General features: G+C 36.5%; 1 protein-coding gene across 1 annotated transcript in view; it reads right to left on the reverse strand.

Moving 5' to 3' along the window:
* SYNE1 (spectrin repeat containing nuclear envelope protein 1) overlaps positions 1-20,767 on the reverse strand; it is a 583,464-nt gene that overhangs the window by 166,367 nt on the left and 396,330 nt on the right. The window contains 4 exon segments of the mRNA XM_044001388.1: positions 4,522-4,683; positions 4,877-5,044; positions 15,538-15,678; positions 16,779-16,973. Coding sequence (XP_043857323.1) covers positions 4,522-4,683; positions 4,877-5,044; positions 15,538-15,678; positions 16,779-16,973 — 666 coding nt within the window.

Here is a 20,767-nt window from a genome sequence, read left to right on the forward strand (position 1 = left end):
GCCTCCAAGCTGTCTTTCCAGTTGGATTTCACATTACTTTCCCTCACATGTTCTACTTTCTAGCCAAATGGCCTACTTGCTGTTCCTTGTACTTGGTATTTCATCTCCTACTTCTGTCCCTTTCCATAAGTTTTCCACATTTCCTGGAATGTTCTCCCACTCATCAGCTTCCCCTTTTGGAATCCCTAGCACCCTTGATGGCACAACTCATGTTCCACTTAAAAGAGACCTTCCCTATTCCCTTCTATGGTTAATGATCCTACCAACATTCTTTTGTTCTTTTGCATATACTTTATATACTTTGTATACAGGCATACCTTGTTTAATTACACTTCACTTTATTGTGCTTCATACATAGTTATTTTTTTTTTTTTTTTACAAATTGAAGGTTTGAGCATTGAGTCTATCAGTGCCATTTTTCTAATAGCATGTGCTCACATCATGTCTCCATGTCACATTTCAGTATTTCTCACAATATTTCGGGCTATTAGATCTGTTGTGGTGATCTATAGTCAGTGATTTTTGATGTTACTATTCTAATAGGTGCCATAAAATGAGCTCATATAAGAAGACAAACTTAATAAATGCTCTATCAACCAGTCATTCATTCCCTGGTCTTTCTCCTACTTTTGGGGCCTCCCTACTCACTAAGACACAACAATATTGAAATGAGGCTAGTTAATAACCATACAATGGCCTCTTCAATGCAGCAAACTTCATTGTTGTCTTATTTTAAGAAATTGCCACAGCCACCCTTTGGCAACCATGACCCTGATTAATCAGCATCCTTTAACACCAAGGTAAGAACTTCCACCAGCAAAAAGATTATGACTCACTGAAGGCTCAGATAATGGTTAGCATTTTTATCAATAGAGTATTTTTTTTTAGTGAGGCAATTGGGGTTAAGTGACTTGCCCAGGGTCACACAGCTAGTAAGTGTTAAGTGTCTGAAGCCAGATTTGAACTCAGGTACTCCTGACTCCAGGGCCGGTGCTCTATCCACTGTGTCACCTAGCTGCCCCTCAATAGAGTATTTTTAATAAATATATGTACATCTTTTAGATATAATACACACTTAGACTACAGGATAGCATAAATACACTTTTTACATGCACTAGGAAAGCTTTATAGTCATATTTGCTTGATTGTGGTCACCTGAACTAAACTAACAATAACTCTGAGGTATGCCTATATACTTAAATATCCATTTCTCCCAATGAAAAGTAAGTAGATTGAGGGTAGGAACTATTTTATTTTTGTCTTTATAATCCTCATAGTAGGATCTTAGTGAATATTTGTTGAATTGAAAGGCTGAAATCAGCTTTAGAATATTATCACACATTTCATCATAGTTGCTTAAAAATATTAGCACCTCATAAAAACATCAAAATTTGAAAAATAATTACTATAAAATTATAACTCCATTTAGTTTTTATCTAAATGACTTTAAAAGTGAGTGGGGCAGCTAGGTGGCGCAGTGGATGGAGCACCGGCCCTGGGGTCAGGAGTGCCTGACTTCGGGTCCGGCCTCAGACACTTAACACTTACTAGCTGCGTGACCCTGGGCAAGTCACTTGACCCCAACTGCCTCACTAAAAAAAAAAAAAAAAAAGTGAGTGTCTAAATATTGAACTCTATGTTGAGGAGGTCTGCCTATATATATTTATTTATTATTATTATGTTTTTTTTGCAGGGCAATGAGGTTTAAGTGACTTGCCCGGGGTCACACAGCTAGTAAGTGTTAAGTGTCTGAGACCAGACTTAAACTCAGGCCCCCTTGAATCCAGGGCCAGTGCTTTATCCACTGAGCCATCTAGCTGCCCCTGAGGAGGTATACCTATAGATCTGTTCTACATACCTATGTTTTCAATTCAAGATTAAAAGATTAATTAGACTCTTATTCTAATGCCTTACTGTGACAAGAAGGTCATCTTGGGTTCCTGAAGGTTGGGTCAGGTGAACTAAAATTCTAAGATGAAAAGTCTTCAAGTACAGGTAGATGTGACTATGTGGCTGTTACACGAAGACCAGTCTAGCAAAGGTCAGATAGACTAGTTGGGCATCAGGATGATGAAATTCTTTGACTACAGAAATCTGCCACTTACCTTAAGAAATAAAATCAAAATAATGGAATTGAAGCCATTATTTCTCAATTTCTCAATGGCCTGGTTTTAAAATGAACTGAAATGATCCTTGTCCAGATCATAGAGTTGGAGCTTGGTCCTTATAAGCCATCAAGTAGAACCTTCTCATTTTACAGATGAGGAAACTGAGGCTATGAGAAGTTAAGTGACTTGTTCAGGGTCATACAGCTAGTAAGTGACATGGGCAAGATTTTAAGTCATGTCTTCTGAACTCCAAGTCCAATATAATACTTGTATGTTTTACCATTTGCACAATATGCACTACTTAGCTGCCTATGAATGATCAGAATACAAAATTTTCTTATAGATATTTACAGCAGATAATCAAAATGTGACAGGTAAATATGGATTTTAAACACTCAAATGGAAGACAAGTACAGAGTTTTATTTCTAAATCTAAGAAATATCCACTGTTCTCAGTTACATTATTGCATTATTCCTAATCTTTTTCTATAACTTAATTTGTTCTGAGAAATATCTCTTTACTGTATGCCTTTTGCTTAATTTCTTATACAACTGTTCCTGGTTAAAATGAATTTTTGTGAGTAGTATTCTTATAACACTATGCTGCAAATAGATTGTCAAGGAAAAACAATGTTCAACTCCAGTTTAATGTTGCACTACATATATTAATTCAATCAGTATGCATTTATTAAATAGTGTCAAGCTTATCCATGTACATGTAGAAACACACACGCAAAGCAATTATAAGGTCAATCTGGCAGGAAGCCATTGACCCGTGGGAAGATCAGTTAAGGTCTCATGTTGGAGGCAAATCTTGATCTGAGATTTGAAGTAAGTTAGGAATTCTAAGAGGTAGAGATGAGAAGGAAGTACATGAGAAACATGAAGGAGAGGTAGCCTATGTAAAGGCACAGAGACAAAAGAGTGACTGTTAGGTATGTATAAGTGTAATGGAGGATTGATCAACTGGGCCTAGATGCTTACTCTTCCCACCTAGTTCTCCACATGGATATGATTACAAGGCAGTTCTATTCCATCTCTAATGGGATTATTCTTCCCAGATCCCACATAGATATGTATCAAGGAGATAATAACTTCATGAACTTCAAAAATTCAGAAGAAACATTGGAGGTCAAGAAAGAAGAGAATGGCAGAGTGGGTCAGTAACTGTCATGGCCAAGCTTGGTGAGAAATCAAGAGAGTGATTGGTTCATTGGCTATGCCTCACTCAGAAGTGTACTTTGTGGGCAGCTGGGTGGTGCAGTGGATAAAGCACCGGCCCTGGATTCAGGAGGACCTGAGTTCAAATTCGGCTTCAGACACTTGACACTTACTAGCTGTGTGACCCTGGGCAAGTCACTTAACCCTCACTGCCCCACCCCCCAAAAAACAGACTTTGTGGTAGGAAGTATTTACAGTAACTACTTTGTTTAAACCCATTCTTCTCAGGGACTGAGCTTTAAAGGGAGATAATATGTGACAATTCAAGGGGAAGTGTTTGTACTTCTGTCCTTGCTATATTTTCTCAATAAATGTCTGTAAAAGATAATTGATATTAATCAGTTATTAGTGATGTAAAGAAATGATCACATGATTCAATGACATTGTGGTGTTAATCACTTGTTAGATGATTTTGAGGGTATTTGTGGGAAATCCACCAGATTGGGGCTCAAGAGAACCAGCATTAGAAGACAAAATCATCCTCTCAGTGATACCCCTAGAACACTGAGGGGAGATACGGCTATCTTCACTCTAAAGACCCAACCTTCCAGTTCAAGCAACGGTTGCTAGAGTAGAGTCCAGAATCAATATTGCAACATATTAAACTCTAAAATAAATACTTGGGGACATTAGGGAAAAGCTTACTTTTGTGATTAAATGAGAGAGGAAATTAACTGGGGCTTTAAACTTTTGTTTGTTTTTTGTTTTCTTGCAGGGCAATGAGGGTTAAGTGACTTGCCCAGGGTCACATAGCTGGTTAAGTGTCAAGTGTCTGAGACCGGATTTTAACTCAGGGAGTCCTGAATCCAGGGCCAGTGCTTTATCCACCTAGATGCCCTTATGTGGAATTAAAAAAAAAATATATATATATATATATATATATATATATATATATATATATATATATATATATATATATATATATATATATATATATATATATATATATCTAAGTACCTAAAATTCATGGTTTTTATTTGAGATTACACTTGCCTTTCCTCCCTACCTTTGTTCTTACTTCAAAGCATGAGAGGTAAGAAATCTTCTATGGAATATTTTCTTACCGTACAAAGAAGTGGCATACTAAGAAAAAAAAAATTCAGCTTGATTACCTGAGCCTGTTAGACAAATAACTATGCACCCACTTAATCATTTAGAAAACAAAAGTTGTAGCTATTTCTTTTTTTTTTACCTGATGTTCCGCCATCTGGCTTTCTGGGCTCTTGCCAGGTTCTAGACTTTCATTCAGTTTCACCTCAATAGCCTCCATTTTTGTAGAAATAGACTGAAGAGAGTCTTGGTATTTCTGCTGGCGTTCCAGAGCTTCGTAAAGAGTACGCTGCTTTTCACTGATCTAAACAAGAAAAGGGATATTACCAAATATCTCCACAAGCCCTTATCATCCTCATTACAACATTTATTTCTTCACTTTTTTTAACCTCTGCAAACCAATGTTGTGTATCTGGTGTAGAAAGTAGATCCATTTATTTCACAATACAATCACCAAGTTGATGTGTATCTATAATTCAATAGGCTCAATGACTTACCACATTCTTGAGGGTTTCCCATGAACGTTGCAAATCATCCAGTTTAGCACTGGTAGATGACTCTAGCCCTGGTTCATAGAACTCTTGGGTTGATGATGTGCTAGCTTGAATCCTGGCAGCATCATTCTGCAACTGTTCAGCAGATAAGGCTTGGTAATAAGCAATGTCCTACGATTGTGAAGCACAACATTGCATTCAAAAGAAAGATGGGGGACTTTGTGAACATGCCCTATATGCTATCATGGGAGGGAATGGATTCTGCACTTTTACAATGACACAATAAATAATGAGTTGCTATTTTTTTGTGGTACCATATATAATTATGCAATAATACCAGGTCTAGATAACTCTTTAAAGAGAGTCTCCAAGTATTTTTTTAATAACATCCTATCTTGCAGAAGGAATTATTATTTAGAATTTGATAAAATTTAATCATGGAGAATCCAAGTGATTTACTTACTTTTATGGTGATTAATGGATTCTATGCAAAATGAAAGGGTTGGACTAGATGCAATATAAGGTTTCTTTTAGCTATAATTCATAAGATCCTTGTGGGTCATCATCTTTGTATCTAACCCATCCTCCATCTAATATGCCACCCTGTTTTATAGAATTTAGCACAGTCCTTTGTGATAGGTGATCAATATTTTTTTTTCTTGCTGAATTGAATTAGAGCGGCAGAGAACTGAGCTAAACTTTTCTCTGTTTATTGTTTTGTTTTTGTTTTTGCGGGGCAATGGGGGTTAAGAGACTTGCCCAGGGTCACACAGCTAGTAAGTGTCAAGTGTCTGAGGTCGGATTTGAACTCGGGTCCTCCTGAATCCAGGGCCAGTGCTTTATCTACTGTGCCACCTAGCTGCCCCCTGTTTATTGTTTTAATATGACTAAAATCACTTCAAAATTTGCTTCATGAGAGAATTGGTGGAAGTTACTCCCAGATGAGGGAAATACCTCTATCAATGCAGGCTGGCACCTTTTCTGCAAGTAAAAGATTTTAAGTTTCCTAGAGCATTGGGAAGCTAAATAATTTTCTCAGGGTCCCAGGGCTTGCATGCATCATAGGCCAGGCATGAACCCAGGTTTTTGTGGCTTCAAGGCTGATACACTATCCACTAAGCCATGCTTCCTCTATGGAAGAAAATATATTTGTAAAAAGGATAACACCTTCTCACATGCAATTAAATCCAGGGCATTTTTTTCTTTCAGATTTGTTCAGTGATGGATAATTTCTATCCTAATTATCCTTTATCACATTTGTATTTTCTAAAATAACTTCCAGGCAGCTAGGTGGCACAGTGGATGGAGTGCTGGGCTTGGAGTCAGGAAGACCTGAGTTCAAATCCTGCCTCAGATACTTATTGACTATGTGACCCTGAGCAAGTCATTTTCTCTCAGTTTCCTCAAATATAAAATGGGGACCCTGGAAAAGGAAACAGCAAACCACTTAAGTATCTTTGCCAAGAAAACCCCATAAAAATGGGGTCACATAGAATTGGACATGACTAAATGACTTAACAGCCAAAAAGATACTTCCCTCTGATATCTAAATACACAGAATAAGCAACAGACAAGGTCACCAAGTTCATTGCTTACTCTGTGTACTTAGACGTGACAAAATTAATTGAAATGTTTGAATATTTAATGAAAAAAAGCAAAATATGCTACAGCAAAATAAAGCATAATGTGCACACTCTTTCAATCCAGCCCTGGAAGTGCCTATGGAGGCATCAAATTTGAGAAGATATAGTTTGAAAGAGCCTAGGGAAACTGGACTAGGAAAAAGTGGAAGTAATCTTATAGATTGCCTAAATCCTGTCAGTTTTGTACTCCTTGTTGCACCTGGTCTTTTCTCTGATTGATAAAACAAATGTCTTTGAATTTATCATCTTTGTTTCAGATGACAAAACCAGAACAAATCTAATTACCCTGGTATTCACGAAATATTCCTTTATTTACTGAATAATGAAAAAATTAATCAAAAAGTACCTAGAAACAATATGGCAGGTTTACCTAGAATAATATCGATTTGTTCTAGTCACTTCTTCCTGGGTCTGTTCTAGAAAATCATGTAGGATCTAATACAGCAAAAAAATTATATTGGATTTAGAGGCAGAGAGCCAGAGGCTGAACCTCAGCTTTGTTTCTGATTACCTTCATGACCTCAATCAAATCATTAATTTCTCTGGGCTTTAATTTTTTCAACTGTAAAATGAAGAGGTTGGACTAGATGGATTCTAAAGCCTCTTCCAGCTCTAAGTCTATGCTTTATGACTCATGATCTCCCAATAAAAACTGGTGACTTCTTAGAGTGATTTCCAGGGTAATTCTTACCCCCCATATCTCTTCCAACCTTTGAATAGCACTTCTTTTTTTTTTCTTTTCTTTTCTTTTTTATTTTCTGGGGCAATGAGGGTTAAGTGACTTGCCCAGGGTCACACAGCTAGTAAGTGTCAAGGGTCTAAGGCCGGATTTAAACTCAGGTCCTCCTGAATTCAGGGCTGGTGCTTTATCCACTGCACCACCTAGCTGCCCCCTGAATAGCACTTCTAACACATGTTCATCCTGAATAATGAGTTCAAGGTGAAGGTTTCTGATATGGAAGAGCTAAAGAATAAGCTCATTCAGTTGGGTAACCTCTGAATCCTTCATCTTTTCAAAGGAAGAGTTAGTATCAGGCAAAAGGAAACTGGAAGAAAGACCTTTAGTAAATCCAGTAACTTAATAATAATAAAGTCAAATGGACAGGAACTTTGAATGATTAGTGCCATTGGTCTCCTTCATTAATGCTAAAAATGGAAGTTAACTGTCAGTGGACAGATAACATGAGATTGTTGATGATTGTACATATTGACACACGAATGTGTCACAGATAAAATCAAACCTGAGCTAATGTCCCTGCAGGAAATATGTATTGGGAAATTCATTAAGAATTGCCTTATTTCTTAGTTAAAATGTTATGGATAACCATTTGTTGGTCTAAAAGACTGTATTTTACCGAGAATGATAATTCTATAAAAAACTGTGTGAATCTACTTTGCCAGGAAATGTAGCTCATGTACAATTTATACAAAGCAGTTTTTATTCCAGGAAGTTATCTCTGCCCTATAAATGACACGAATAAACTAAATGATCTCGGCTTAATAAGACATATTTATCATTGATAATTGAATCACATATATGAGCATAATTATTGAATTTTCTAATAATTACTTATGAACAAGTTCTGTGCAACATGGATATAATGTCAACCGCTTAGAGGAAATCTCAAAATAGAGAAAATTTTAAGTCTTCCTCTTTTGGCATATGTTGCAAATTCATAAATGTTAAGCTGTTGTACATGATAAATATTTTTAATCTATGCTCAAACTTTAGCCTGAGGTTAGAAATATGTAGGATTTAATTTCATCACATTTAAATGTTGTTAAATAAGGTGATGTAGTCATTTGCTTTAGATAAAATATTACATATAAAAAGGCTCATAAACATCCTTAACAAAAATGAACTATTTTCCTGGCTTATTATTTATGCTGGAGCTCTGATACACCTTTATATGATGCATGAGGGAAGAGCAAATAATGCTGTAGTTAGCAGTACCCTTATAATACCTGCTTTCTCAAATATGTCTTTGAGCTTGGGACATGGCATTTTGCCATGAAAGTTCTAGTCTAGAGATGCACACAATTTCAATTTTATGAAAACTGTTTTCTGATCCTATTTTTTTTAATGACTTATTCAGGTGTACTCGGGCATAGACTTCACAGACTCAATCTAGTAAGTAGGTCAAGAGTGCAAAGAGCACCTAAGTAGTTTCAATATTCTGGGTACCAAAGGTCTCTAAGACCATCACTAAGAAATGTATCATCATATCTGCATATTCTTGAATTCAGAGAATGTATAATTACAAAGCTTTCTGGATTGTCTAGGGGAGAAAATTCTCAGAAATTCAGGTCCCCCAAACCTTTCTCTTAACCTTTTATTTTACTTTTTGGTAAAGATAGAATCTGAATGTGTTTTAAAGAAGGCCAGGTATTCATTGTAAAATCTAACTTTGTCAAGTCATCTCTCTTTGAGAATAAATCCAGTTGTTGTTTCAAGTTGTCTAATAGCTACAGTTAATCTGACATGTGAGTGAGGATGGGTTAGCTATTTAATTTAGATTTACTTACAGCAAGTAGACCAACCCCTTTTCCTTTGTAACAGCTGCAATTATTAAGAAATTTGCTATTTTTGGCTTAGAATAATGAACTTCAGTTCTCGGTGATTTTTAAAGTATTTTCAGCCTGAACACTGTTGCTTAAGATGCATTTCTATGAAAATGTACCCTGTATTCTCAACCTGAAATTCAATAAGCATCATGAAACAGATCTTATATAATATTTCTGCAACCTTTTCCCATTAACTCATATTTCTGTACAAGGATATAATTTGCTCACACGTGGAGGATTTTATGATTTATTTTTATTATGTGAATTCATAGTGACTAAATTTCAAAACCTTTTCTCTCTTTGGAAAAAAATGCTTAAGTAAAATTTTCTTTGGGTTCTTTATGTCTATAGAATATTTCCTAATTTCCAGAATAGAATTGCTTCCACAATATTTCTCCAAAGCCAATACTTGGGGCAGCTAGATGGCGCAGTGGATAGAGCACCAGCCCTGGAGTCAGGAGTACCTCAGTTCAGATCCGGTCTCAGATACTTAATACTTAACTAGCTGTGTGACCCTGGGCAAGTCACTTAACCCTAATTGCCTCACTAAAAAAAAAAAAGCCAATACTTGCAGAAAACTAATTTTAGGGTAAGAATGTACATTTTAATTAATGGAAAGGTTTGGAAAGAATTTTAGATGCATGGACATAGTATTTAGAAGAATGATTACTGGGTTTACATCTTGCCACTGAAATCTATGAGCTATGTGACCATTGGAAAGTCACTTAATCTATATCTTACTCTCTGTAATAAAAGAGTAATAAATGTGACACCAGCCTTATAAGGCTGTTATCAAGATTAAAAGGAATAATATGATGAAATGGTTTACATTATAGACATGACAGCTTAAGACCTGAAATTGTTATGTCTCACTCTTAGCTTGGGAACAATAACACAACCTCACTCATAATATATAATCCCCTTATCTCCTCTGATTTAGCAAAGTGGTTTTTACTAAAAGATAGGTATGATCATGTTATTCCCCTATTCAAAAATTCCAGTGGCTCCCAGTTTTATACTGGACCATTTTTTTTTTAAATCCTCTGCTTGTTATTTTTAAATGGGTCATATCCTGATCCTTTCCTACCTTTCTAGTCTTCTTCCTCTTTACTCCCTTCCACATATTGTATGTTCCAGTGTCACGGACTTGACATTCTTATTCTCTCTCTCTCTTTTGTTTTTGTTTTTCTTTTTTGGTGAGGCAATTGGGGTTAAGTGACTTACCCATGGTCACACAGCTAGTAATTGTCAAATGTCTGAGGCCAGATTTGAACTCAGGTCCTCCTGACTCCAGGGCCGGTGCTCTAACCACTGCGCAACCTAGCTGCCCCACTTATTGTCTCTTATAATGGAAAACCTAAGTTTCAACTCTGGGAGACTGGCTATCTCCCAATACCTGGATATTTTCCTTCCTGGGATGGGAAAATATTGAAAAACCATGTTACTCAAGGGCAAGATGAGTAGAAGAAGGGAGAAGTTAGTAGGTCATCTCTAATTTCTGGTGCATGGTTCTACTATTAAACAGGATTTTATTTAAAATTTATATCACCCCCAGTGAATAACATAATACACTATGCAATAGAAGATTAATATACTAAATTGGAAAAAAAAACCAACAAATTAGTGAATGAATAAACCTCTCTGTCCCTTCTTACTCCAGAAGTGTCTAAATTCAGGAGGTAGTCCAGGATACTCGAAGTTTCATAACCCATTTCAAAAAATAATAAGGTCATTATAGGTATTGGGTTTTCACTTAATAGGACACACACATATATACATACCTATATAAGTTTAAACTTTAACTTTAAACTTGTATATATACATTTATGTGTGTATATATAGTTTATACTTACATATAAGTTTAAACCTCAACTTAAAACTTATATATCTTTAAGCATATATATATGTGTGTATATACACATAAACACACATATGTGTGTATATTTGTGGTTGTCTCTGTATGTATGTATATGTGTGTATATACATACACACATACTTTATGCATACTTCATAGGATGGGCCTACCAAGTAAGCAAATGAGTCCTTATGAGCAAGGACTCCTCCTGTCCCAACATATCAACAAATATATCCTTCACTACTGGGGTCACAATATAGGTGTCATCCTGGATGCCTCAATCTCATCCTACATACTCTGTCTACTGTTGCAACATCTCTTTTATATACGTACATATATATACATACACACATATGTATATATATGTACATATACATACATGTAGAAACACACCCATATATACATATAGAAACACACATTATATACATATAGAAACACATATGTATATATGCATACATATAGAAACACTTGTATATACGCATACATATAGAAACACATATGTATATATACATACATATAGAAACACATATATGTATATATAATCCCCTTATCTTCTCTGATTTAGCAAAGTGATTTTTACTAAAAGATAGGTATGATCATGCTATTCCCCTATTGAAAAATTCCAGTGGCTCCCTGTTTTATGATGGACCAATTTTTTTTTTTTTTTTGGTGAGGCAATTGGGGTTAAGTGACTTGCCTAGGGTTACACAGCTAGTAAGTGTTAAGTGTCTGAGGCCGAGTTTGAACTCGGGTCCTCCTGACTTTAGGGCCGGTGCTCTATCCACTGCGCCACCTAGCTGCCCCTGGACCAAATTTTTTAAAAATCCTGTTTGTCATTTTTAAATGGGTCATATCCTGGTCCTTTCCTACCTTTCCAGTCTTCTTCTTCTTTATTCCCTTCCACATATTGCATGTTCCAGTGTCACTGCCCTGGCATTCTTATTGTCTCTCTCTTTTTTCTTTTTCTTTTTTATTTTTTGGTGAGGCAATTGGGGTTAAGTGACTTGCCCCGGGTCACACAGCTAGTAAGTGTCAAATGTCTGAGGCCAAATTTGAACTCAGGTCCTCCTGACTCTAGGGCCGGTGCTCTATTCACTGTGCCACCTAGCTGCCCCACTTATTGTCTCTTATACTGGAAAACCTAAGTTCCAAGTCTGGGAGACTGGCTATCTCCCAATACCTGGATGTTTTCCTTCCTGGGATCTACCTACTGGCTTCCCTTGCTTCTTTCAAGACTCAGCTCAAATCCTACCCATTGCAAGAAACCTTTCCCTTTCCCCTCCCCCATGCCTCAGTGTAAATGAATGACTTCCCTCTGAGATTCTCTCTCATGTACCCTGCATATAGCTATATGTCTTGTCTGTATGTAGTTGTTTACATGTTGTCTTTTCCATTAGCATGTAAGCTCCCTGAAGGCAGGGACCATGCTTTGTCTTTCTGGGGGGGGCGGGTATCCTTACTAATGAGCATAATTCTCACATATAGCAATAAATACTTGTCAACTGACAACGACCATCATTCATATATAAATTGGCTGATGTTTAACTTAGAACTTAAACACATTTATTTTATATTTTTATCTTTACTAAAATTTACTGTGTGAATAATACTTTACTATGCTATGTCATTCATACCCAAAATGAAAAGTATGAAAATACGCTTTAAAAAATGACAGAGTCGGGGCAGCTAAGTGGTACAGTAAATAAAGCACTGGCCCTCGATTCAGGAGGACCTGAGTTCAAATCAAGCCTCAGACACTTGACACTTACTAGCTGTGTGACTCTGGGCAAGTCACTTAACCCTCAATGCCCTGCAACCCCCCCCCCCAAAAAAAAAACACAACAACAAAGAAAAGAAAAGAAGAGAAAAGAAGAGAAGAGAAGAGAAGAGAAGAGAAGAGAAGAGAAGAGAAGAGAAGAGAAGAGAAGAGAAGAGAAAAGAAAAGAAAAGAAAAGAAAAGAAAAGAAAAGAAAAGAAAAGAAAAGAAAAGAAAAGAAAAGAAAAGAAAAGAAAAATGACTGGTGGGAAATCCTCTAGGTAGGAGTGGGTAATTGGGATGGGTAGTAGAGTGGAGTACTGATTAAGATCAAGAGAACTTTTTTCTGTTTCCCAATTTTGTCCAAGGTTGCCTCATTCACCATATTTAAAACATTTTTCAATTTCAAACACACCTAAATACATATTCACAGTGACAAGGCATTGTTGTTTATAACATTTATTATGTTCCTACTGTGTGCACAGTATTGTACTGAATATATAAAAACTGAAGATATAAAAACAAAAATTAAACAGTATAGGGCAGCTAGGTGACACAGTGGATTAAGCACTGGCCCTGGATTCAGGAGGACCTGAGTTCAAATCTGGCCTCAGACACTTGACATTTACTAGCTATGTGACCCTGGACAAGTCACTTAACCCTCACTGCCTCACCAAACAAACAAAAAAACCCAAAACCAGTAATGGTACTGTTTTGAGTCAGTAGGACACAAAATTTATTTATTTTTTTGTAGTCTCCAAAGAATGTGGGAAAGTGAATAAGATCAAAGGATTATAGAACCAGAAGGGATTTCATAGAGGGGCCCTCATCCAACCTCCTCATTTTAAAGGAAACTGAGATACAGGAAAGTTAAATAATTTGCCCAGGGTCATACTGGTGATGTGTCAGAGATAAAATTTGAATCCAGGTCCTTTGTCTCCAGAATGAATGATCTTTCTACTGTCCCACATCATTTAATGATTTAAATATATAACTGTTTTAAATTATGTGCAATTTATATTAAAAAGAAATCCTGAGGAGAAATGGTTCTGCTTATATATATATATATATATATCCTAGAAAAGATCAAGAGCTTGTGAAACACACTAAAGAGTTATCTACATATTTCCTAATACAGATGAAAACCAGAGATTCCAGCCAATTATTTGGATCTGTCCAAATATTCAGATGAATAGTAAAATACCTAGTTGTTAGAGTAAATTTACTTTTTGACTTAATCTAGATATTGGATATGATATAGATATAACCAAAAAGTCTTATTTTCTCCACCAGTGTAATCCAAACTTTGTACTGATTTTTTAACTTACAAACCTAAAACCACATCAAAATAATACAGACTTTTAAAAAAATCAATTTGGACTCTAGTAAATCCAATCTACTTTACTCCATATGACTCAAGAAGTGCTTGATAGGGGCAGCTAGGTGGCTCAGTAGATAAAGTACCAGGAGTGCCTGAGTTCAAGTCTGGCCTCAGACATTTGACACTTACTGGCTGTGCGACCTTGGGTGTCGTTTGGCTCTCATTGCCCCACAGGAAAAAAAAAAAGTGCTAGATAACAAAAATGTTCTTTATTTTCAGCAACTCAGAGGATCTTAATACTGAAAGCTAGCAGAATGTTTGTAGATCGTTTAATTCTATCATGTCATTTTACAACTGGGAAGCCCTAGATCCATGAAACTTTATGACAAAGAGAACAGTGATAAAAAAAAAAAAAATGTGAATACCAAGAGATTTAAATTTGAGGCAGATTGTGTGTCAAATGCAATATTTTTAGAAGTATAAATTCTCCATATTTCACCAAAATCTTTCTGCCAAGGTCTTATGCTTCATAAAAGTGACTATGGATTCTAAAAAGCTAAGTACACAAAATGCAAGCTCATTCATTCTATCAGGGCACTGTAGTGTAATAGATAAGAGAGTTGGCATTGGAATAAAGAAGAACTGGCTTCAAGTCCAATCTCTCAAATATACTAGCTTTGAGAAGATGGCCAAGTCACTTAATCTTTCAGCAACAATCTAAGGCTAGAAGCTGCAGGCGAATGGATGATTTGAGTTAATTTTCAAACCAGGAGTGGACCCTGCCCCCATCAAAAAAATTCTAAATTGTTGTCAAGGTTCCACATCATGGCCACATAATATTAGCATATGTTACAAAAAAAAAGGTCTTGTAGTAGAAAGAAAATTATCCTCAGTCAGGAGATGTGATCTCTGACATGGACAAGTAAATCTTTTGCTAAAATTTCCTATATCTATCATAGAATACTTGAACCAACTACTCCATGGGGATGTTGTGAGCAGAGTGATTTATAAAGCATTATAGAACCATGGGTTGTTATTCTTACTTTGGTTATATTTAAAATATGTAAAAAGTTTCAAAATAAAATCATTATAATTAATCATAATTAATTATAATTTTTGAAAATGCTTGCGAGGAAAACAATGGTAGTCACAGTGATAGTTAAATCAGAAGCAAATAAGTATGTCACACAACCTCATTTTTTGTTAGGATGCAATATCCAGTATAGATAGATAATACAGAAAATGAGGCCTTCATATAGGATGTAGTAGCTCTTCACAGTGCTTTCAATTCCAGGAATAAAATTTTTCTTCATCTCACTTTCAAAAAGAGAGTTAAAGTGATTTGCCAAGTTATCTAATGAATTTCACAAGGCAGTCATGCTTTGTGTTATTAAATGATAGTGTGCCCATCAACAAAAACACAATGATATTCAAATCAATTGTTCCACAAGCATAGAAACAGCTTGCAAAATACCCAGGATGGGGTCCTGCCTCTGTCCAGAGTGAGTGCCAAGTAGGAGGTACCTGGTTAACAGAAGCATCTGTATTAGCCACAGGTGAAGGAGAGCGACAGGCAGGTGGAGAGGAAATCTCACTGTTGGTTCCCTCCTCCCCAGACTCCTCAGTGACAGGTGAAAGCAGCGTGTGACAGCGACCCGCAGTCATCTGTCACAGGAAATGCAAGCCCAAAGGACAGGAACATGTCAACAAAAAAGGCTAATTAGGTGCAAATCAAAACATATAAAATTAACAGTTAATGTTAGAATTCCTGAGATACAATTCTGGGGATCCATTTTGCATTAAGAATTTGGAAGTTTAAGTTCTATGATTGACACATCATGCATATGGACACTAGTTGATCCAACAAAGATGTTAGATATTACACTCTTAAATTTTAGCGCTAACTAAATATTTTTTAAACTATTATTGTTCACAATGGCTAGAATTATTTTACTTCATATACCTATAGAGGATCTGTGAAACAATTCAATTTTTCTGAATCATCTCATAATTCTAACAATAATCTAGGAAACTGAAGGGTATCCAAAAGCAATATATCACACAAAAAAGTTAAGGCCAAATGTTAAATGATAACTACTGTATTTAAAAAAAATGTCAAAAGTCACAATGCTGCAGCTAATTAAATTACTGGCAATAATTTTGTACAGGGGTGAGTGTGAGATATTGAATGTTGCAGAACAGAACTTAATGGAGTTTATATTTTTTCATCTTCTATACTGTAACTCTCCTTACAATAACAATTTCTTCTAATTCTTAATAAAATTGTGTTTATCACAACCAAAAAGTGTACAGAAATCATCGTCATGTATTACATCAGAGAGAATACAAGAAAAACGCAGTCTCAGATTTCCTCCCCCAAATAAACCAGGCAACATGCAAAACATTGTTTTAAAATTTACATAAAAGTCAACATGCATAATTATAAACAGACACTGAACATCCTAAGTATTGGTTATAAATATTCTTAATTTAGCAGACTCAAATAGCACTGATCTCTTTCTTCCACCACATAGCTTCATTGCAAGCCCACTAGTTGCAGGATAAAATCTCAGTCATAACACAAGTGGAGCCACAGAAAGTTAATGAAGAACTCTCAGTCCATTCTAATCTGCAACATCCAAGATAGAGCGGAGAAGCCAGGCACGGAGAGGGGAAATGTGGGCATTGGCTCTCCCCAAGCAAAGCAACAGAGAGACTGGAGTATTGCTAATAGGAGAGGGCAGTGATACCAGTTTGGTCCTTACCATAACCACTGAGGGATGTGTGGAATGCGTTGGGAGGAGTTCAGTGTCCAAGTCCTCCATTCCTTCTGAAAGCCCTTCTACTTCTGTCACTGTCAACAGCATGGTGGCGTGCTTAGCTTTCATGGTTAACATCTTGCACTTAGAATTCAAAGAGGCGATCTGTTCCTGGTATCCCTTGATTTTCTGAGCCAGCTCCTGAGAAAACATTTTTTTTTTTCCGTGGGTCAGAGCAGCATCAAAAGGAAACAGAACTAGTAGCATTCATCTTCCTTTAGGCAGGCAGGCTATCCTTCTGCAGGGCCAGCCAATAAAATCACAGCTCTGAGACTCAGAAGCCAGACATCATCAGCAGCAGTAGCTGAAAGGCAGGATGTGGACTGTGGAAGAGAACAAGTCAGGCTGCATCTCATAGCATAGCTAAACCACAAAGCAAAGAGCGATGCAGTGAACCCGGAAAAACTGCTGTGAAAGCTACATTCAGTGGCAAAAAGAAAGAGGATGACGCTGATCAGTGATCTCTCGCTGGGAGAGCTGCACAGAACAGACAGAAGCTTGAACTTGGGCTGTCCTTGAGAAACAGCAACTCTTTGCAAATGCCCAAAGACGCCGAAATTTCTCAGATGGTTCATGCCATGGAAATTAGGTCATGTGATGACTAAAACTGTAAAAAATGCAACTCTCAGCTCTCACCATATTGAATACAACAGAGAAAAGAGCCATTCACTGTAGCAAGGTAAAATTCTATGACAAATATTGCCTGAAGGCAGGCCTATTTTTACTTTTCTTATGTAAGCTGAACCAATCATTTGGGTTAAATAAAAGCTCTTAAGTTAACAAAACAAAACAAAACAAAATCCAACACCTTTTATTTTTTTAAATCCCATATACATTTCAGACAGCAATCTGAACTCATCTTTTTACCATTCTTGTCAGCTAGTCTTTACAAGTTTAGTTCAGGTTCAAACATTTTTGCATTTAAACTAAGTTATTTTCAGTAACTGCTCTCCCCCTTTTAAAAAAAAAATATTTTAAAGGGAAAATGGACTTAATACTAAAAGCAAATTTTAAAAGCCTTCTGGGAATCATATGGCAATTAGAAAACAGGTCTGAGTCAATTTCAAGACTATAATAAACCCCAAGTACATGTATAGCATCCTCTTAAAAGATATATGCATATAAAAGAAGAGAAAAGCTATAACTACTAAATAGATTCAGTGAACAGTTGAAAGGGACCTTAGAAATTATCTAGTTTATCCTCAGTTTTTTTCCTTCAACTTTATAGGTAGGAAAATTGACCCATAGAGAATGATATAGCATGCCCAAGATCACACAGATAGAAGAAGCCAGGACCTGAACCCAGTTTTTTAGAGTCCAGGACCATTTGTACTTCTACTATACCACACTGCCTCCACCAAATTCTGAGAAAATTTTTTTTGGGAAAAATAAGTAATATCAAATTAAATGGATCAATTCCACTCATGCTGTACATTGAGTGGAAGGCTTGAGTAGCCAAGTAGAGCACAGAATATGAACCGTTGCCCTTACTTTTGTTTATTTGATTTAAAACAAACAGAGCTTCCTGTTAGGGCTTATTCAGTTCCTGTTTTGTGGGCTCAAAACTGAAACTGGTCAATTGCATTAACATAAGAATGAATGTAGCATATATTCTCATTTCTAGTCATGATGCTGACTAAATGGAGTGGGGATACCGTTAGTTCAGCAGGCAGAGACAGACTGTTTCCAATTGGATAGCTTCTCAGGACTCAAGAGACTGAGTCTATGGAGCAAGAAAGAGTAGATCTTTAACTTCAGTTGTGGCCTTTGGCTAGAACCTCTTGGGGATAGGAGTGTTTCATTTAATGTGGCAATGTAGATGGTCATAAAATAGCTGTTTCATGTAAATGAAAGGTCAATTTCTTGTCTCATGTAGGATCATTCATTACAAACTCAGCAAATTTCTTTATATTAGCTTACCCTCTAGAGCCTAAGTTTTGATTTTTGCCTCATATATCTAATTTCACTCAAACCTCCACCCTTCTAATGATGAATCTCTTGTCTTTGACCTCTGCCAAACTTCTAGTGTCCTCATGTTTAACCACTAACCCACCATATACGTATAGACAAGAATTCTGTGACAATTTACCATGATCCAAACCTCTCCCTTTCATGATGAAAACATTACTCTCCTGTGTTCCATTTCTTCAATACACAGTCAGTCACTCAGTCAGTCAATAAGCATTTATTAAACAACTATAATTGTGCCAAGAACTGTACTAGGCAACAAGGATACAAAGAAAGGCAAAATCAGAAACAAATAAACAACAAAAAACCCAAATCAGTCCTTGCTCTCAGGAAGCTCAAAGACTAATGGAGGAGACAACATTAAACAACAACAACAATCTATGTGCAAATAAGATATAAACATGATAAATTGGAGATAGTCAGTAGGGGGAAGGCACTAGCATTAAGGATAGTCAAGAAAAACTTCTTGTAGGAGGTGAGATTTTAGCTGAAACATGAAGGATGCCAGGAGGCAAAGACAGGGTAAGAGAGAATTCTAGATATGGGGCACAGCCAGTAAAAAAGAACAGAATAAGGAAATTTTCCTGTAGAAGGAAGGGCAGGGAAGCTAATGTCACTGGACTGAAGAATATGTAAGGGTGAGTAAAGTGTAAGAAGACTGGAAAGGAAGCAGGGACTTTGAATACCAGAGGATTTTATATTTGATCCTGGAGATGATAAAGAGTCATGGTGTTTACCTAACTGAGGGATGACATGGCCAGACTAGCTTTAGGAGGATCACTTTGACAGTTGAGTGGAAGATGGACTGGAGAGGGGAGAAACTTGAGGCAGAGAGACCAATGGCCAGGCTATTATAAAAGTCCAGGTGTCAGGTGATGAGGAGCTTCATCACAGTGGTGGCAGTGTCAGGGCAGAGAGGGCACTTTATACAAGAGAATTTATAAAGGTAAAATTGACATGCCTTGGTAAGAGTTGGACATGCATGTGAGAGAGAAAGGGTGGAGAATCAAGGATGACACCTCAGTGACTGGGAGGCTGATGGTGCCCTTCACAGTAATAGAAAAGTTAGGAAAGCTGAGGGGTTTGAGAGAAAAGATAATGAATTCAGTTTTGGAGAAATTGGAGTTATCCAGTTTGAGATATACAAGGTTAAGAGATGGGAGTCTGAAAGTTTAAAGAGAGGTTAGGGCTAGATAAGTAGATCTAAGAATCATCAGCATAGAAATGATAACTGGGCAGCTAATGAAATAAGTTAATCCATGCAAAAGAGTGCTAATGGGTAAACCAAGTGGTATACTTCCCAGGTACCACAGTTATATTTCAGGTAGACTTTTGGTGGAGATAATGAATTAATCCAACAGAAAAACCACAATGATAGGGGTTTTCAGACACAGTGTCAGAGTGGTTAACAAAGGAATTTCTTTAATGGGAAGAAAAAAAAAACCCTTCTCATAAATTGCCACAGAGGCATCAAACAGTACACTTAGAGGGCCATCCTGTTATATGTAGAAAAGGAAGGATGGAAAGGGGAAAGCAGCTCAATGTTTGTTGTACAGAAAAGAAACCAATGCTCTTGAATGGTCAAAATCTAGGTTATAGTCAAGACTCTGCTGCCCCCTATCTGTGTGAGCTTAGTCAAAGTTTTCTAACTTCTAATTCTCAACATGGAATATTATGAGTGTGTGTATAAAATAATACATATGGAAAGAATAACTTTATATGTATTATAAATGTTATATGTGCCTATAAACACATAAACACACACACATAAATGTATACACACATACACATATCATTTAATGTCTTCATCAGTAAAATGGGGTGATTTGTCTTTATGACTTCCAAGGTTCTCTTCTAGTTCTAAATCTATGATTCTATACGCTATAAGACAGTCCCTGAAGTCCTTTCTAATTGAAAACAATAATATCCAACGTTATTCCATGAGTGGGAATAAAAGAAGCCAAACT

The sequence above is a fragment of the Dromiciops gliroides genome, chromosome 4 (genome assembly GCF_019393635.1).
Source record: "Dromiciops gliroides isolate mDroGli1 chromosome 4, mDroGli1.pri, whole genome shotgun sequence".
NCBI classification, from domain to species: domain Eukaryota; kingdom Metazoa; phylum Chordata; class Mammalia; order Microbiotheria; family Microbiotheriidae; genus Dromiciops; species Dromiciops gliroides.